The sequence below is a fragment of the Podarcis erhardii genome (genome assembly GCF_964252035.2).
Source record: "Podarcis erhardii genome assembly, chromosome: 3".
Taxonomy (NCBI): domain Eukaryota; kingdom Metazoa; phylum Chordata; class Lepidosauria; order Squamata; family Lacertidae; genus Podarcis; species Podarcis erhardii.
In genome coordinates, this window is record NC_138507.1 from 41,597,385 (window position 1) to 41,610,328 (window position 12,944).

Here is a 12,944-nt window from a genome sequence, read left to right on the forward strand (position 1 = left end):
AAAAAAGAACTTACTTAAATTAAGCAGCATGTTTGACTATAGCTTGAAGATAGATTTAGGTGACAACGATTTCTCTGAATGGTACTGACAAACCTGGACAGTTGAATTGATGGAAAAACTGACACAGATTGTGAAAGACAGGAAATGTTTCAAGTAGTGTGATTTCACTTTTTTAAATACTTAACAAACAAGGAGCATATCTGGCAACCACCAGCCACACGCAGCCTCCAGTGGAATGACTGTGTAAGATCACACAGTAAACAAAAAGGGGGAATTCCAGTCATGAGTAAAGAAGAAAACATGCTTTACCATAAAACAGATACAACTAGTGCTCTTAATTAAATGTTGCTTGTCATGTTATACATTGTTTTGTTTGAGGAACAAAAGCAAACTAAAAAAAAAAAAAAACCACTAAGTTTAAGGAATTTTTTAGGTTACATTTCCATATCTTTGCAGTCAGTGGACAATAGCAAAATACTCTGGGTGAATAATTTGAAAATGAGGATGATCTTTAAATTTCAGAACCTGAGGCAGCAGATTCTTGAATTGCTGGGCCCTATCTCAATGAATCACGGCGTTCATTTTATGGCAGCTATTGCATTTGTGTGGAATGAAAGGAGGCAACACAAAAACACTTCAAGGACTAAGGTATGTTAAGCAATGCAGCCATTTGAAAATAGTTCCCATCTTCTTTTCAAATGGGTTAAAGTATTAAGGTCCAGATTGCGGTTCTTGGGGGCCAGGTGCTTTATATCACTGGGAAGGCAAGTGGAGAGCCTGTCAGTCAGCCCAGTAAGTTTCCTTGATCAGATGTCCTAGAGGAGGGGAGGGGTATATTTTTCAGCCTAAAGGCCACTTTCTCTTGTAGCTAACTATCTGGGAACTCCATGCCAGAGATGGATGGAGCCAATGCAAAATGGAGGTGGAGTCCATGAAAAATTGTGCAGGGCCACACAATACGATCCATGTAATTTTGAAACTGTCAGGACTTCAGTGCTGGACTCAATGGCAATGTATAATACTTTTTAGGTCATTCCTACAGCTAGTGAAGAACAGCTTCTGTTAGTGGAGCTGGTTCGTTCTATCAGCGTTATGAGAACTGAGACTGTTATGCAAACAGTGAAAGAAGTATTGAAGCAACCACCAGCAATAGCCAAGGACAAGGTATGGAAATAACTTAAGCTTGCATTTTTCAACAAAAGAAGTTGGTGTTACGATGGCTAGGCTGTGTTTGACAAATGTTAAAGGTAAAGGACTCCTGATACATAAGTCCAGCCACAGACTGCTCTGGGGTTGCGGCGCTCATCTCGCTTTATAGGCCAAGGGAGCTGGCGTTTGTGACTGTAAAACAAACAAACATACATATCCAATGCATTCAATTAAAACAGGTGAAATGTGTTGGATTGCTGCTGCTTTATGGGTAACTAAATTAATCAGTTTGCTTTGATTACTGTAATAGCTCACGCTAGATAGTTGTGGACACAACCTCATTTAATTTTGGAAATGAAAATGGATGGCAATTCTGAACTTAAAAGATAAATGGAGTTGACTTACTTAAGCCCATTGATTGCAGCAGGTTTACTCAGAATATAACATACCTTTGATAGGAACATTATTTCCAGCATCCAGTAAAAAAGTTGGTGGCTCTAAATTTCCCCATTCTGCACCCCCCTCCTAGTTCTCAAATGCCAGGAACAATGGTAACTTGAAATGGGCTGAGTTTCAAACCTACATCTCCTTATCATAGATTACCGCAACTGGCATTCCAAGCTCCAGTTAAGCTTAGAAACCAAGGAAATATCTCTAGGGAAAAACCTTAAGAAAGAAAGACTGTATGTAGCACTCTGTCAAGCAATCACTGTTTGTTAAATTGAGCAAGGTTTACTTTATTATTTTGATTCCTGGCTTTTGATGCACTTTGGTGGCCTTAAAAAAAAATATAACCGTTCTCTTTTAATACTTTGCTTCTAAATCTTTCTAGAAGCACCTTTCATTGGAAGTCTGCATGTTGCAGTTTTTCTTTGCATACATTCAGAGGTAAGACAGTGAGTGGTTATGGGTACTTTTCTTTTCTCCTGTGTCACCAGATGAGATGTTTGCTGTGTGACGGCATGCTTTGTGCAGTGGTTCCATTCAGTTTTTTAAAGCAGATTTTGAGAACTTCAGGTTAAAAGTGTCAGAAGAGAAGCTGGAACCTATTTCCAGCTTTTGGGAAATTAACATCTTTCTCAAGTTGGAAAATCTGCAGGATTATTTTCTGGTGTCCCATTTCCTCTAGAGTTCTTTTATCTTATCTGTTGGGTCGTTCACTGAGAGAAAACACCAGTGTTAGATTTCAGTGTTTATCCCATTTGTTTGATACTAGGCTGTAGCCTGAAGAAGTACTCTAATGGTGTTTGGAAACCCATATGACCCCCTCTTTTTTTTTTCTTGCAGAATCCCAGTGTCCAACATAGTAGACAGCTGGGCCTCATTATTGCTTCTTCTGAAGGATTCCATACAACTTGGCCTTCCAGCTCCGGGACAATTTCTCATACTTGGGTGAGCTATTTTGTCTGCATGAGCACCATCAGTTTTTCCTACTGAGAAATGCCAAGATCATTTTTCAGAGACCTTAAAACATTCTTGATGAGTGATAGGGAGTCCCCATGATGATTTTAAGAGAGAAGTTGATCTCTTGCATTTGGGGGACATGTTGCTACTTCACATTTGGAGAGGTAGCTTGGCCTTTGCAAGCAAGGCTGAAATCCAGCAAATGTCATGTGTAACCCAACCCCTGTAACTGGCTCTAAAAAAGAACCATCAGCACAGCTTTACATAGGTGACAATGAGCAAGTCTTGACTGCACCACAGCAATTTATTGGGGCCTCGTTCAGTTCAGATCCCATGAATTTGAATGTGAGAGATAAACATGTACTTAAAGCGCTCTCAACATCAGAACAGGGAAAGAAATCCAAAGTGGTGCGAGCCCAATGCACAATGTGTTACGAACCAGAAGGTGACAACCTTTATCAAACAGCATGTGGGCATAAGAGTGCTCTGATCAGAATTAACAAACCTAGTCTTGTCTTTTGATTAAAATTATTATTAATATGAAACATGGCTCAAAAACACCAAGCTTGCACCATTTTGGACCACCACTGCCCATTTTGATGTGTGTCATGAATCTGCTAAAATATCATTTTGTTGTACAGTGGTACCTCGGGTTAAGTACTTAATTCGTTCCGGAGATCCGTTCTTAACCTGAAACTGTTCTTAACCTGAAGCACCGCTTTAGCTAATGGGGCCTCCTGCTGCCGCTGTGCCGCTGGAGCACGATTTCTGTTCTCATCCTGAAGCAAAGTTCTTAACCCGAGGTACTATTTCTGTGTTAGCAGAGTCTGTAACCTGAAGCGTATGTAACCTGAAGCGTATGTAACCCGAGGTACCACTGTAATCCAAAACTTTGTTATCCCAGACCTAAACCCTTGTGTCAGCTTGCATCGTCCATAATATCACCATATCCTCATGCAACCCCCGTGTTGTTTTGATGCATTTGGTATAATAGGTGATAACTCCACATATTTTGTTTCAATGCATTGATGACCACCGCGTTGGTATACATTGCTGTAGAAAGTATCAACAGTCACTTGTTTTATCATTTGGATAAATACACGGAGTGAAATCCCAACTGCTTAGTAACTTGATCTTCTGCTTAGTAACTGGATCTCCCAGAGGGCTTCCCTTTCCTCTTCAAACAATCTCCCTTCACCTGCCCCTGAGAAGCCTCTTCCCAAAATTGGATGAACTTTTGGAGTTGCCTCCAATGTAACGAGAGATGCAGTCAACATGGGAAATTAGGCTCCTCCTTCTTTGCATGTAGATAGTCTTGAGCATCTTTGCATTTCTGCAGTTGTTGTCCCCTTGGTTTAATTATTTGGTCCATCTGTTTTATTCAAGCCTTCATATGAAAGTTTACTTCTTCTTTTTTTAAAGCGTTTTAAATGAGTTTATAATGAAAAACCCAAATCTGGATAATAAGAAAGACCAGCGAGATCTTCAGGTAAGAAATTTATGTCCTTGGTTACTTCTAAGTACAAATGTGCTTTTTTAAAATAAAAAAGCACCTTTGTAATTGTAATGTTTTGTTGTGTAGTACACCGAAGCTGGGTTTTACCTGGGTTGCTTCCCAATTCTTTAGAAGGGATACATTCTTTAGAAGAGATCACTTTAATTATTGAACTAGTAAAAAAAAATGCTCTGATTTCAGTCAGATTTTTGTACACTTAATTTCTAGGAAATGTGTGCTGTGAGTTCCATGTTTAACATGTGACCCTTGAATTTGATGGTGTTGTTGCTTAGATGTGCCGTGTTTTGCTGTCTAAGTGAACCAGCAAATGAGGCCACCTCAGCTGTTTCTGGATTACCTTTGGCCAGTCACTACTTATGGGGAGCTGATCTGATACCCGCTTGCCTGTTGCCACGCTGGCTGTTTATCCTCATCTGATAGGCCCCTCCCATTGTCACTCTTTTCATTCTCCCAATCAATGCATCAAGATCCTTTTGCATGTTCCCATTGCACAGGTTTCCTCGAGGGGGCGGGTCTGACATTTTTAATCCTTGCACCATTGACCTTTGTATAAACACTGAGCACTCTGAATACCACTGGTCAACCCCTTGCACTGCGGCACTGCCTTAGGCATGCTCTCCATCACCCTCATGCAGAAATTGATCATGCAAGAAAAAGCAATTACTACTTTATACACAAGACTCTTTTCATCATGCTTCATTTCTTCCCCTTGCTTCTTTCAGGATGTAACTCACAAAATAGTGGATGCCATTGGAGCCATCGCTGGCTCATCCCTGGAACAGACTACGTGGCTAAGGCGCAATTTGGAGGTTAAACCATCCCCCAAGATAATGGTTGATGGAAACAATTTGGAGTCTGACGTTGAAGGTGATTTCCCGCCCCCTCCCTTCTTCCGCCCAGCGTATTTAATCAGTATCCAAAATTGCTTCTGTTGATGATAACAGTAGAGCAGAGATGGGGAAACACTTTCGGCCTGAGGGCCTTATTCTAACATAACCGTAACAGGGCTGTTTTGTGCAAGCCACAGACACCTGTCCATCATCTGAGGGACAGGTGAGCCTGGCTTCTTCAAAAGAGCCTGATGGGCCTAATGAGGCATGCGTCTTGTCCATGCCCCACTGCTGCAGTAGAGCAAGGCTCCTGCTATTTAAATTCATTTTACATCTAGCTGAGGGCTGCAAACCTCTCTACCTGTGTATCCCTAGCTAGATAAGAAACCGTGTCCTAAATCTGTTTGTCCAATCCAGCAACCAGGATAATGGTCACCACCCTTTAAAAAAATCACTTGGAATGGCATTTCCAGGCAGTTTTTATTGAAACCATTTTTTTGGGGGGTGCATTTTAAAGATTATGATGCCAGCTGACTGACAGGTGACTGTACCACCTACCTGTCCAATGTGGTCTGCAGGGCATGTGCAGATAAGGATCTTCACCTGCTGAGCTAAGGTTCCTTGCCCCTTGTTTATGGTTTAGGATTATACCTTATCTCCCATTCTGCCCTCCGGTGGAGGCCATGGCTGCATCTGCAGCCCTGCTGCTTGTGGTCACATTAGAAGGTAGGGTGAGAACAGGATAAATTCCCCCAATGCTATTGCATGACGGCATTGAGACCGTCTTGGGATCTCACTTGCATGTTTGGCAGACAGAGTTTGGATTGCTCTGTCTGTGTTGCATATGAGCACAGCGTATGTAAACAGTATTTCACTTTGGTTTTATAATGATTCTTTATTTTAATTGAACCACAAGCATCCATTCTATGGAAAATAATCAAGAGAACTTGTTGAGATTTTAGCTTCACTTAAAATCACAGGATTTTGCAGCATTAAAAATATCAATAGTTGAATGCAGATATATTTAGTCAAATTTCAGGTGGGAAAAGGGAAACTGGTGGGATTTTATCTTGCAGCAGGCATCCCAGTGCTAACTTGTTTGATGTACTGCATATTTAAAGACCTGTGGCTTCTTTTAAAACAGCTTGACAGATATTGACACATGGATTCATGTCTTCGTTTTTTGTTCCCCACCCCCTCAAAAAAAAAAAAAATGTTCAGATATGTTGTCTCCAGCTTTGGAAACCTCAAGCATAACTCCATCCGTTTATAGTGTCCATGCCTTAACGCTGCTGTCAGAAGTAAGTTTTCCCGCTTTTTAGTAGACTTTAAGATAATTTGTTTGCATATAAATATAAGAGTTAACACAGAAAAGAACAGAGCATTATTTCACCACACTTGCACTTCTGGAATTTTGGTAGCTGGTGAATATTCAGATGTGCAAGAAAGCACATACAGTGGTGCCCCGCAAGACGAACGCCTCGCAAGACGGAAAACCCGCTAGACGAAAGGGTTTTCCGTTTTGGAGGCGCTTCGCAAAACGAATTTCCCTATGGGCTTGCTTCGCAAGACAAAATGTCTTGCGAGTTCCTGCGGGTTTTTTCCCCTTCCCCCCCCTTTTCCTAAGCCGCTAAGCCGCTTATCAGCTGATCCGCTGATAAGCCACTTACCAGCTGATCCGCTAAAAGCCACTAAACCGCTAATAGCGCTAATCCGCTAAGCTGTCAATGGGCTTGCTTCGCAAGACGAAAAAACCGCTATACGAAGAGCCTCACGGAACAGATTAATTTCGTCTTGCAAGGCACCACTGTATTTTTGAGCAGCGAGAAGCCTGGTGGGCTACACCTGGGCCCTGGACCTGAGGTTCCTCACACCTGCACTAGTGAAAGGCAAGGAACCTGATTTTCAATGATCTCTCCTATCCAGGGCAGGCTCTGGTGCTTCCCAAAAGCTTCTCCTTAGGTTCCAGGGATCTTTTGGAGCAGTATGGGATATAGCATAGATGGCTGCAGTTCATAGGAGGGATTAGTGAAAGTGGCGTGCCGCCTTAGGCTCACAGAAGGGCTTTTGCTGGCACAAAGCTACCATTCAAATCAGTGGGACTGAATTTTGTTGTGGCTTATTTAAGCCCCGTTGGTCTTAATGGGCCTACTATAAGCATGACTTAAGATTGCAATCCTAACCCCACTTACCTGGGAGTAAGCGCCATTGAGTTCAATAGAACTTACTTTTGAGAAGACATGTTAGGATTGCCTTACAAATCGTCATCCACGCCCATGTCTCTGGAAATAGTAGAGAAGTGAATTGTCCATGCATATGCTTTGGGGTATATTTTTTCCCTTTTAGCAGGAACAAAATTGTGCTGAAAGATAATATAGCTGTTGGCTCCCCACCCCCCACAAAAAAAGCACACATTACGCTCAGAAGTTGATTTGGTCGTAAAACTGTCAGGTTCATGTGCTCAGTCTTGGACAGGATTTCTTTGCTAGGGACTGATTTGCATCAGTGCTAATGCAGCACATTTGTCAGTATACAATTCTTATCTGCTTTTGAGAGAATGAAGAAAAATAATCTATATTTTTGGTGCTATACTTAAGGAATTTGTGGATTTTTTTAAACAACCATTTAGTTTTGATAAGGTGATATTTCAAAGAGAACTTGTTAAATAGTGTTTTCTTTGTGACGTTTTGAAAATAATGAATATAGCTGGAAACTGGGCAGTCATCCATTGAAAGGATATATAGAACAGTATTTATATATTTTATATGGTTTGTAAGGGCAGAAAATTGACATTTTCAATATTTCTCTTCTCTTGTAGGTCTTGGCACATCTTTTGGATATGGTTTTCTACAGTGATGAAAAAGAGCGAGTTATTCCACTTCTTGTAAATATAATGCACTATGTTGTGCCTTATCTTCGCAATCACAGGTACCTCTACAATTACATGTACAACTTATTTTAACTATGATGTACACTTTCAGTGAACTTACCATTACAGTTTCCATAAAGTACTCTGGATGAGTTTCCCAAACAAGGAAATGGTGATTAACTGCTTCAGAACAAGCCAGGATACTTAGCCAACTTAATAGCTTAATATCCTGACGTGTTCGAAAGCTGCCTGCCTGCCATAGTTTCCAGGCTTGAACAAAACAGGGAACTATAATTAATGTTAGTTAACTAGATACATTCTGGTTTGTTTGCTGGCTCTTGTGAAAAGGCTGTATGTGGCCAAAGGCTCATCTATATCTCTGCCTATTGAGATTCTGTTGTTTTAATGTGGCCCTTCTGTGCAGTCTAGAAATGAGCAGTTATATGTAAGAAGCACTAATACTTGCAGTGACATATGGCCCTACTCTGCAGGAACGACTCCAAGGCTGGTGCTCCCCCACGCCAGATATTTCCTGCTATCCCATTCATCTGCCCCACTTCCCTTCATAGTAGATTAAGGTCCTATCTGGCAATGATTGCATCCGTGCTCCCCTAGTAGTCTTTTTTGCCACTTACCCAACTGCTCTTCTGAGTGCACTTGTATGAACTCATGTTGACTATTGAAAGAGTTCAGCAGCCAAAGTAGCAATCTGTAGTCTCCAACCTTTCCTGCTTGTTGGCGTTTGTGAGACGTTGTGAGACATTTTGTATTTCAGCAGCCTAAATTCTGATTTTGCACAGTAACTCTGTATTTTGCAGATAGTGTTCAGGACTAGCCCTTGATATTATAGTAACTCAAGTCAGTTGCTGTCAAAAGCTTCACCAAACAAAAAAACACTGAGCCTATCACAGTGTAAACATTCTGTGCTGTGTATTACCAATGGCAGGAATTTTATCTGTGTGGCTGACAGACTCTGCTGACCTCCCCGCCAGAAGTGTAACTCACTTCAGCCACTTAGATTTGCATTACCAGGCTTGCTCTTTATGTAGTGTAACTTTCTGTTGTAAGATGCCTTGGTTTTTCCAGCTCTTTGCTTCAGGCTAGTTGTTGAAGAAGGTGGACTTCTCAGGTTACAGATGACACAGAGATGCTTGAATGAATAACACATGTTTCTGACAAATTAAGCTCTAAATGCTTCATCCAGTATGGAGGCAAAGAAAGTGTAGCCCTCCAGATGTCGTTCAACTTCCAGTTCCCATCAGTCCCAACCAACAAGGCCAGCAGCCAACATTGCTGATGGGAGTTGTTGACTAACCACATCAATAGTACCATCATGGTTGTGATTATGCATGTGCACAGAGGAGGGTGGTGATTTTCTAATAATGAATTTTCCTTTTAGGTGCACCCCCTTGCACGGTGCTAAAGTCTGCTCAGGAGGGTTTACTAACATCCAGGAGGAGCATTTAAAGGGGATGGGGCATTTAGTGGGCAGGATCTGGTGTTAGGATCTAAGCAAAAATAATTTCAAATTGATTGAAAGGTGATGTGTTCTGACTGTTTTTGTGTAGGGTTTTTCTTACTTGTAATCTTTTTGAATTGGATTTATTTCCTTGTTCCAGTGCCCATAACGCGCCCAGCTACCGAGCGTGTGTTCAGCTATTGAGCAGCCTGAGCGGCTATCAGTACACGAGGAGAGCGTGGAAAAAGGAAGCTTTTGACCTCTTCATGGATTCCAGTTTCTTTCAAATGGATGCTTCCTGTGTTAATCAGTAAGGCTTTTTGTTGCTCCTGTTTGATTTTAGTACCGGGGGGCAGAGGGAATAGAATTGTTTCCCCAAGACAGTTGTTGTCAATATGGTGCCTTCCAGATGTTTTGGGACTCCAACTCCCATCGGCTCCAGCCAGCATGGCTGCTGTTCAGTGATGATGGGAGTTAAGGCCAGCAATGTCTAGAAGGCACCATATCATCCCCCCAGCCTTAAGACAGCATACTGACAAAATTCTAGCAGTCTGCACTTTCCAGATGACTAGATACTCTCATTTGCTTGTATAATCTTCTGTTGGCTGTAAGGTCTACACTATATAGCAACATCACAACAGGGTTTCAGGCAGCTCTTTCACCAACTCCACCTGCAGATTCTAGTGGTGAAACCTGATGCCTTCTGCATAAGGTACAGCTGAACTTCGTTCCTCTGCTATTTTCTCTCCAGTTCTTATAGAGCTTGTTTCTCCAAGTTCCCACAATTTGTTGGTTCTGCACATCCACTGCCTCTACTTGATTCCATGCACATCTACCCATAGCTTGGATAGTGTGGTTGCTGATTCCAGAAAGAGCTTCTCAAATAGCCTTGGTTCAAGCTTGATAAGGGCTACCAGTGACTATATTCTGCAACCATTGTTGGAGACAGTATGCCTCAGAATACCAGTTCAGTTGCTGGGGAGAGTGCTGTTGCACTCAGTTCCTTCTTGTGGACTTCCTAGGCATCTGGTTGGCCACCCCCTAACTCCAAGACTCCCTTGGTCAACAAAGGCAGCTGCTTGGTTCTTACGGATCTGTACCATTCATATACTGCGGGATCTTATTCTGACGTACAGCAGAATTGTGAAAGGGGCGTCAAACTGACACTTTCCCTTTTTATTTAAACCAGAATAAAATGCCATGCTTTTAGTTGCAATGACAATATCATTTTAAATTCTTTTTTAGTTGGAGAGCAATCATGGATAATTTGATGACACATGACAAAACCACGTTCAGAGATCTGATGAGTGAGTTCTGGCTTTTAACTCTGTGTACAAGATCCACAGACACTTGCATGTGTGGAATCCATTTTAATAATAATAGCCATCATGTTGTAAAGGTTGATTCTTCTGGTGTTTGCATAATGCAGGCATCCCCAACCTGCGGCCCTCCAGATGTTTTGGCCTACAACTCCCATGGTCCCTAGCTAACAGGACCAGTGGTCGGGGATGATGGGAATTGTAGTCCAAAACATCTGGAGGGCCGAAGGTTGGGGATGCCTGGCATAATGGTCCAAATCACAACTAATCTAAGCCAAGAAAGCTTGTTTTTTTGGCGAAGACAGCATAGGCATGATTGATACTTTTTCATTGACTTTGCTATTGGAGTAATCTTGATAAATTAATTTTGTTACTGTTTTGTAAATTTAATGTTCATTACGTTAATATCTTGAATTTTTCCTTGCTCTCTCTGCCTTGACCTAGGGCTTTGTTGTTTGTATTCAAGATCCACCTGCCAAGTAGCCCACAAGAGTGCGTCTTAACTCAGAATGTGTTGCATCCCTTTTTAAAAAAAAGAATGTAAAATCGCTTTTTAAAAAGTATATTCAGAGAAAATTCTAGAGTATTGAACACCAAGACTTATTGATTGAAGTGACTGCTGAAGTGTGAGTGTTAGTGCCAGGTCTATCCTGCGAATAGTTCCCTTGCTCTCATGAATATAGGGAACAGTGGGAGAGTGCTGTGGCCCTCATGTCCTGCCTTGGGCATCTCATTGGCCACTGTGAGAAGCAGGATGCTGGACTAGATGGGCCTTCTTAAGAGAAATGCACACAGTCAGTGCAATTAACTCCTAAATAGGATCCATGTAGTGTATATGGTACCTGGCATATATGTTTAAAGTGCAGAATACAATCTGGGCACTGACTTATGGCACTCGACTAGCGATTTTCATAACATACTTTAAATCAGCCTTTTCCAACCTGGAGTCCTGTGCCTGTTTTGAACTACTCCTGTCTCTGAGCCAAGAACTTCTGTCTTCACTAAAAGCACCTTCTCTGCTGCACGATTCCTTCTTTAGCACGTGTGGCTGTAGCTCAGAGCAGTTCGCTCAATCTGTTTGCCAATCGGGATGTAGAACTGGAACAGCGTGCTATGCTTCTGAAGAGGCTGGCCTTTGCCATTTTTAGCAGTGAAGTGGACCAATACCAGAAATACCTTCCAGATATACAAGGTGAATAAGAATTTTACCATTTCCCTTGGAGGGGTAAAGTTAATACAAGTGTCCTTTGCTTAACTGTTGTTATTGACCTCCCGCAGTTTCCACTTTAATCACGGATGGGGAACTTGCAGTCCTCCAGATGTTGGACTACAACTCCCATCATTCCTTACCATTAGCTTGCACCCCAGGGAGGTCACTTCAGTGTTGCTAATGCGGTGGTTTGTCTTCACCTCTGGAGGCACACTCCCATTGTCTCTCAAGACGGAAGCATGCCAACCAGTCATGCTAGCTGGGCCACATGGGAGTTGGAGTTTATTAGTATGTGGCCAAGGGCCAAGGACTCCCCACCCCCGATTTAAACAGTAGTTAAATCTTCTGCTCTGTGTATTGGCACATAATTTGGGGCCAGCAGAACAAAGCATACAAAAAAAATCCTGCTAACCTCTGGATCATACCATTGGCTGTTACGATTGTCTCTTAGAAACACTGTGAACTGTTTACTTGAAAACTGGTACATCTCTCCCTCCTTCCCCCAGCACTTCTAATATTCTACATTGAGGGGAGGTTTGTGTGCGCATGAGTTTAGCGTAGCTTTCCTAAATACAAATCAACTAAAGCTCATACTATTAATCAGTTGTTTTTACATTAACTGGGCTGCAGATTTTTGAGTTACCAAATCTGTGTTGATTTTTCTGTTTCAGAAAGGCTGGTAGAAAGTCTCCGCCTGCCGCAAGTGCCCACTCTTCACTCCCAAGTGTTCCTCTTTTTCCGAGTTCTGCTCTTGAGAATGTCTCCACAGCATCTTACCTCGCTTTGGCCTACCATGATCACAGAATTGGTGAGTTGCAACTGACTTTGGAACATGGGGAAGCGTTTTTTAATATTAAAAAAAGCCAATAATTCAATCTCTCTATAGCCATAGGTTAGCCAACACAGTGCCCTTCAGATATTACTAGGATACGATTTCCAGCCATTAGTGATGATGGGCATATATCATTGCTGGGGTGCAAGCTTACATGCTATGTCATGCATAAGGATACTGAAGTCGCATGTTTTGAGCAACCTGCATGGATCTTTCCCACCTGATCATTAGCCTGGAAGGACAGTAATTGAGTGGAGAAGATCAGGTGTTTGTTCACATGCATACCACCACCACCACCACATCCCTGTCAATGTGTAAGGGGGATATGATTGGAATGTCCATTTGTTAATACTGTT

At 42.0% G+C, this 12,944-nt stretch overlaps 1 protein-coding gene across 5 annotated transcripts in view; it reads left to right on the forward strand.

Moving 5' to 3' along the window:
• DOP1A (DOP1 leucine zipper like protein A) overlaps nucleotides 1–12,944 on the forward strand; it is a 54,225-nt gene that overhangs the window by 38,091 nt on the left and 3,190 nt on the right. For all 5 annotated transcript variants that reach the window (XM_081856651.1, XM_081856649.1, XM_081856652.1 and 2 more), the window contains 12 exons: nucleotides 523–648; nucleotides 1,030–1,164; nucleotides 1,982–2,037; nucleotides 2,437–2,541; nucleotides 3,976–4,042; nucleotides 4,792–4,936; nucleotides 6,121–6,200; nucleotides 7,718–7,827; nucleotides 9,388–9,537; nucleotides 10,473–10,534; nucleotides 11,586–11,738; nucleotides 12,428–12,564. In XM_081856651.1, the coding sequence (XP_081712777.1) occupies nucleotides 523–648; nucleotides 1,030–1,164; nucleotides 1,982–2,037; nucleotides 2,437–2,541; nucleotides 3,976–4,042; nucleotides 4,792–4,936; nucleotides 6,121–6,200; nucleotides 7,718–7,827; nucleotides 9,388–9,537; nucleotides 10,473–10,534; nucleotides 11,586–11,738; nucleotides 12,428–12,564 (1,326 nt within the window). The remainder of the gene's footprint in view (nucleotides 1–522; nucleotides 649–1,029; nucleotides 1,165–1,981; nucleotides 2,038–2,436; nucleotides 2,542–3,975; nucleotides 4,043–4,791; nucleotides 4,937–6,120; nucleotides 6,201–7,717; nucleotides 7,828–9,387; nucleotides 9,538–10,472; nucleotides 10,535–11,585; nucleotides 11,739–12,427; nucleotides 12,565–12,944) is intronic.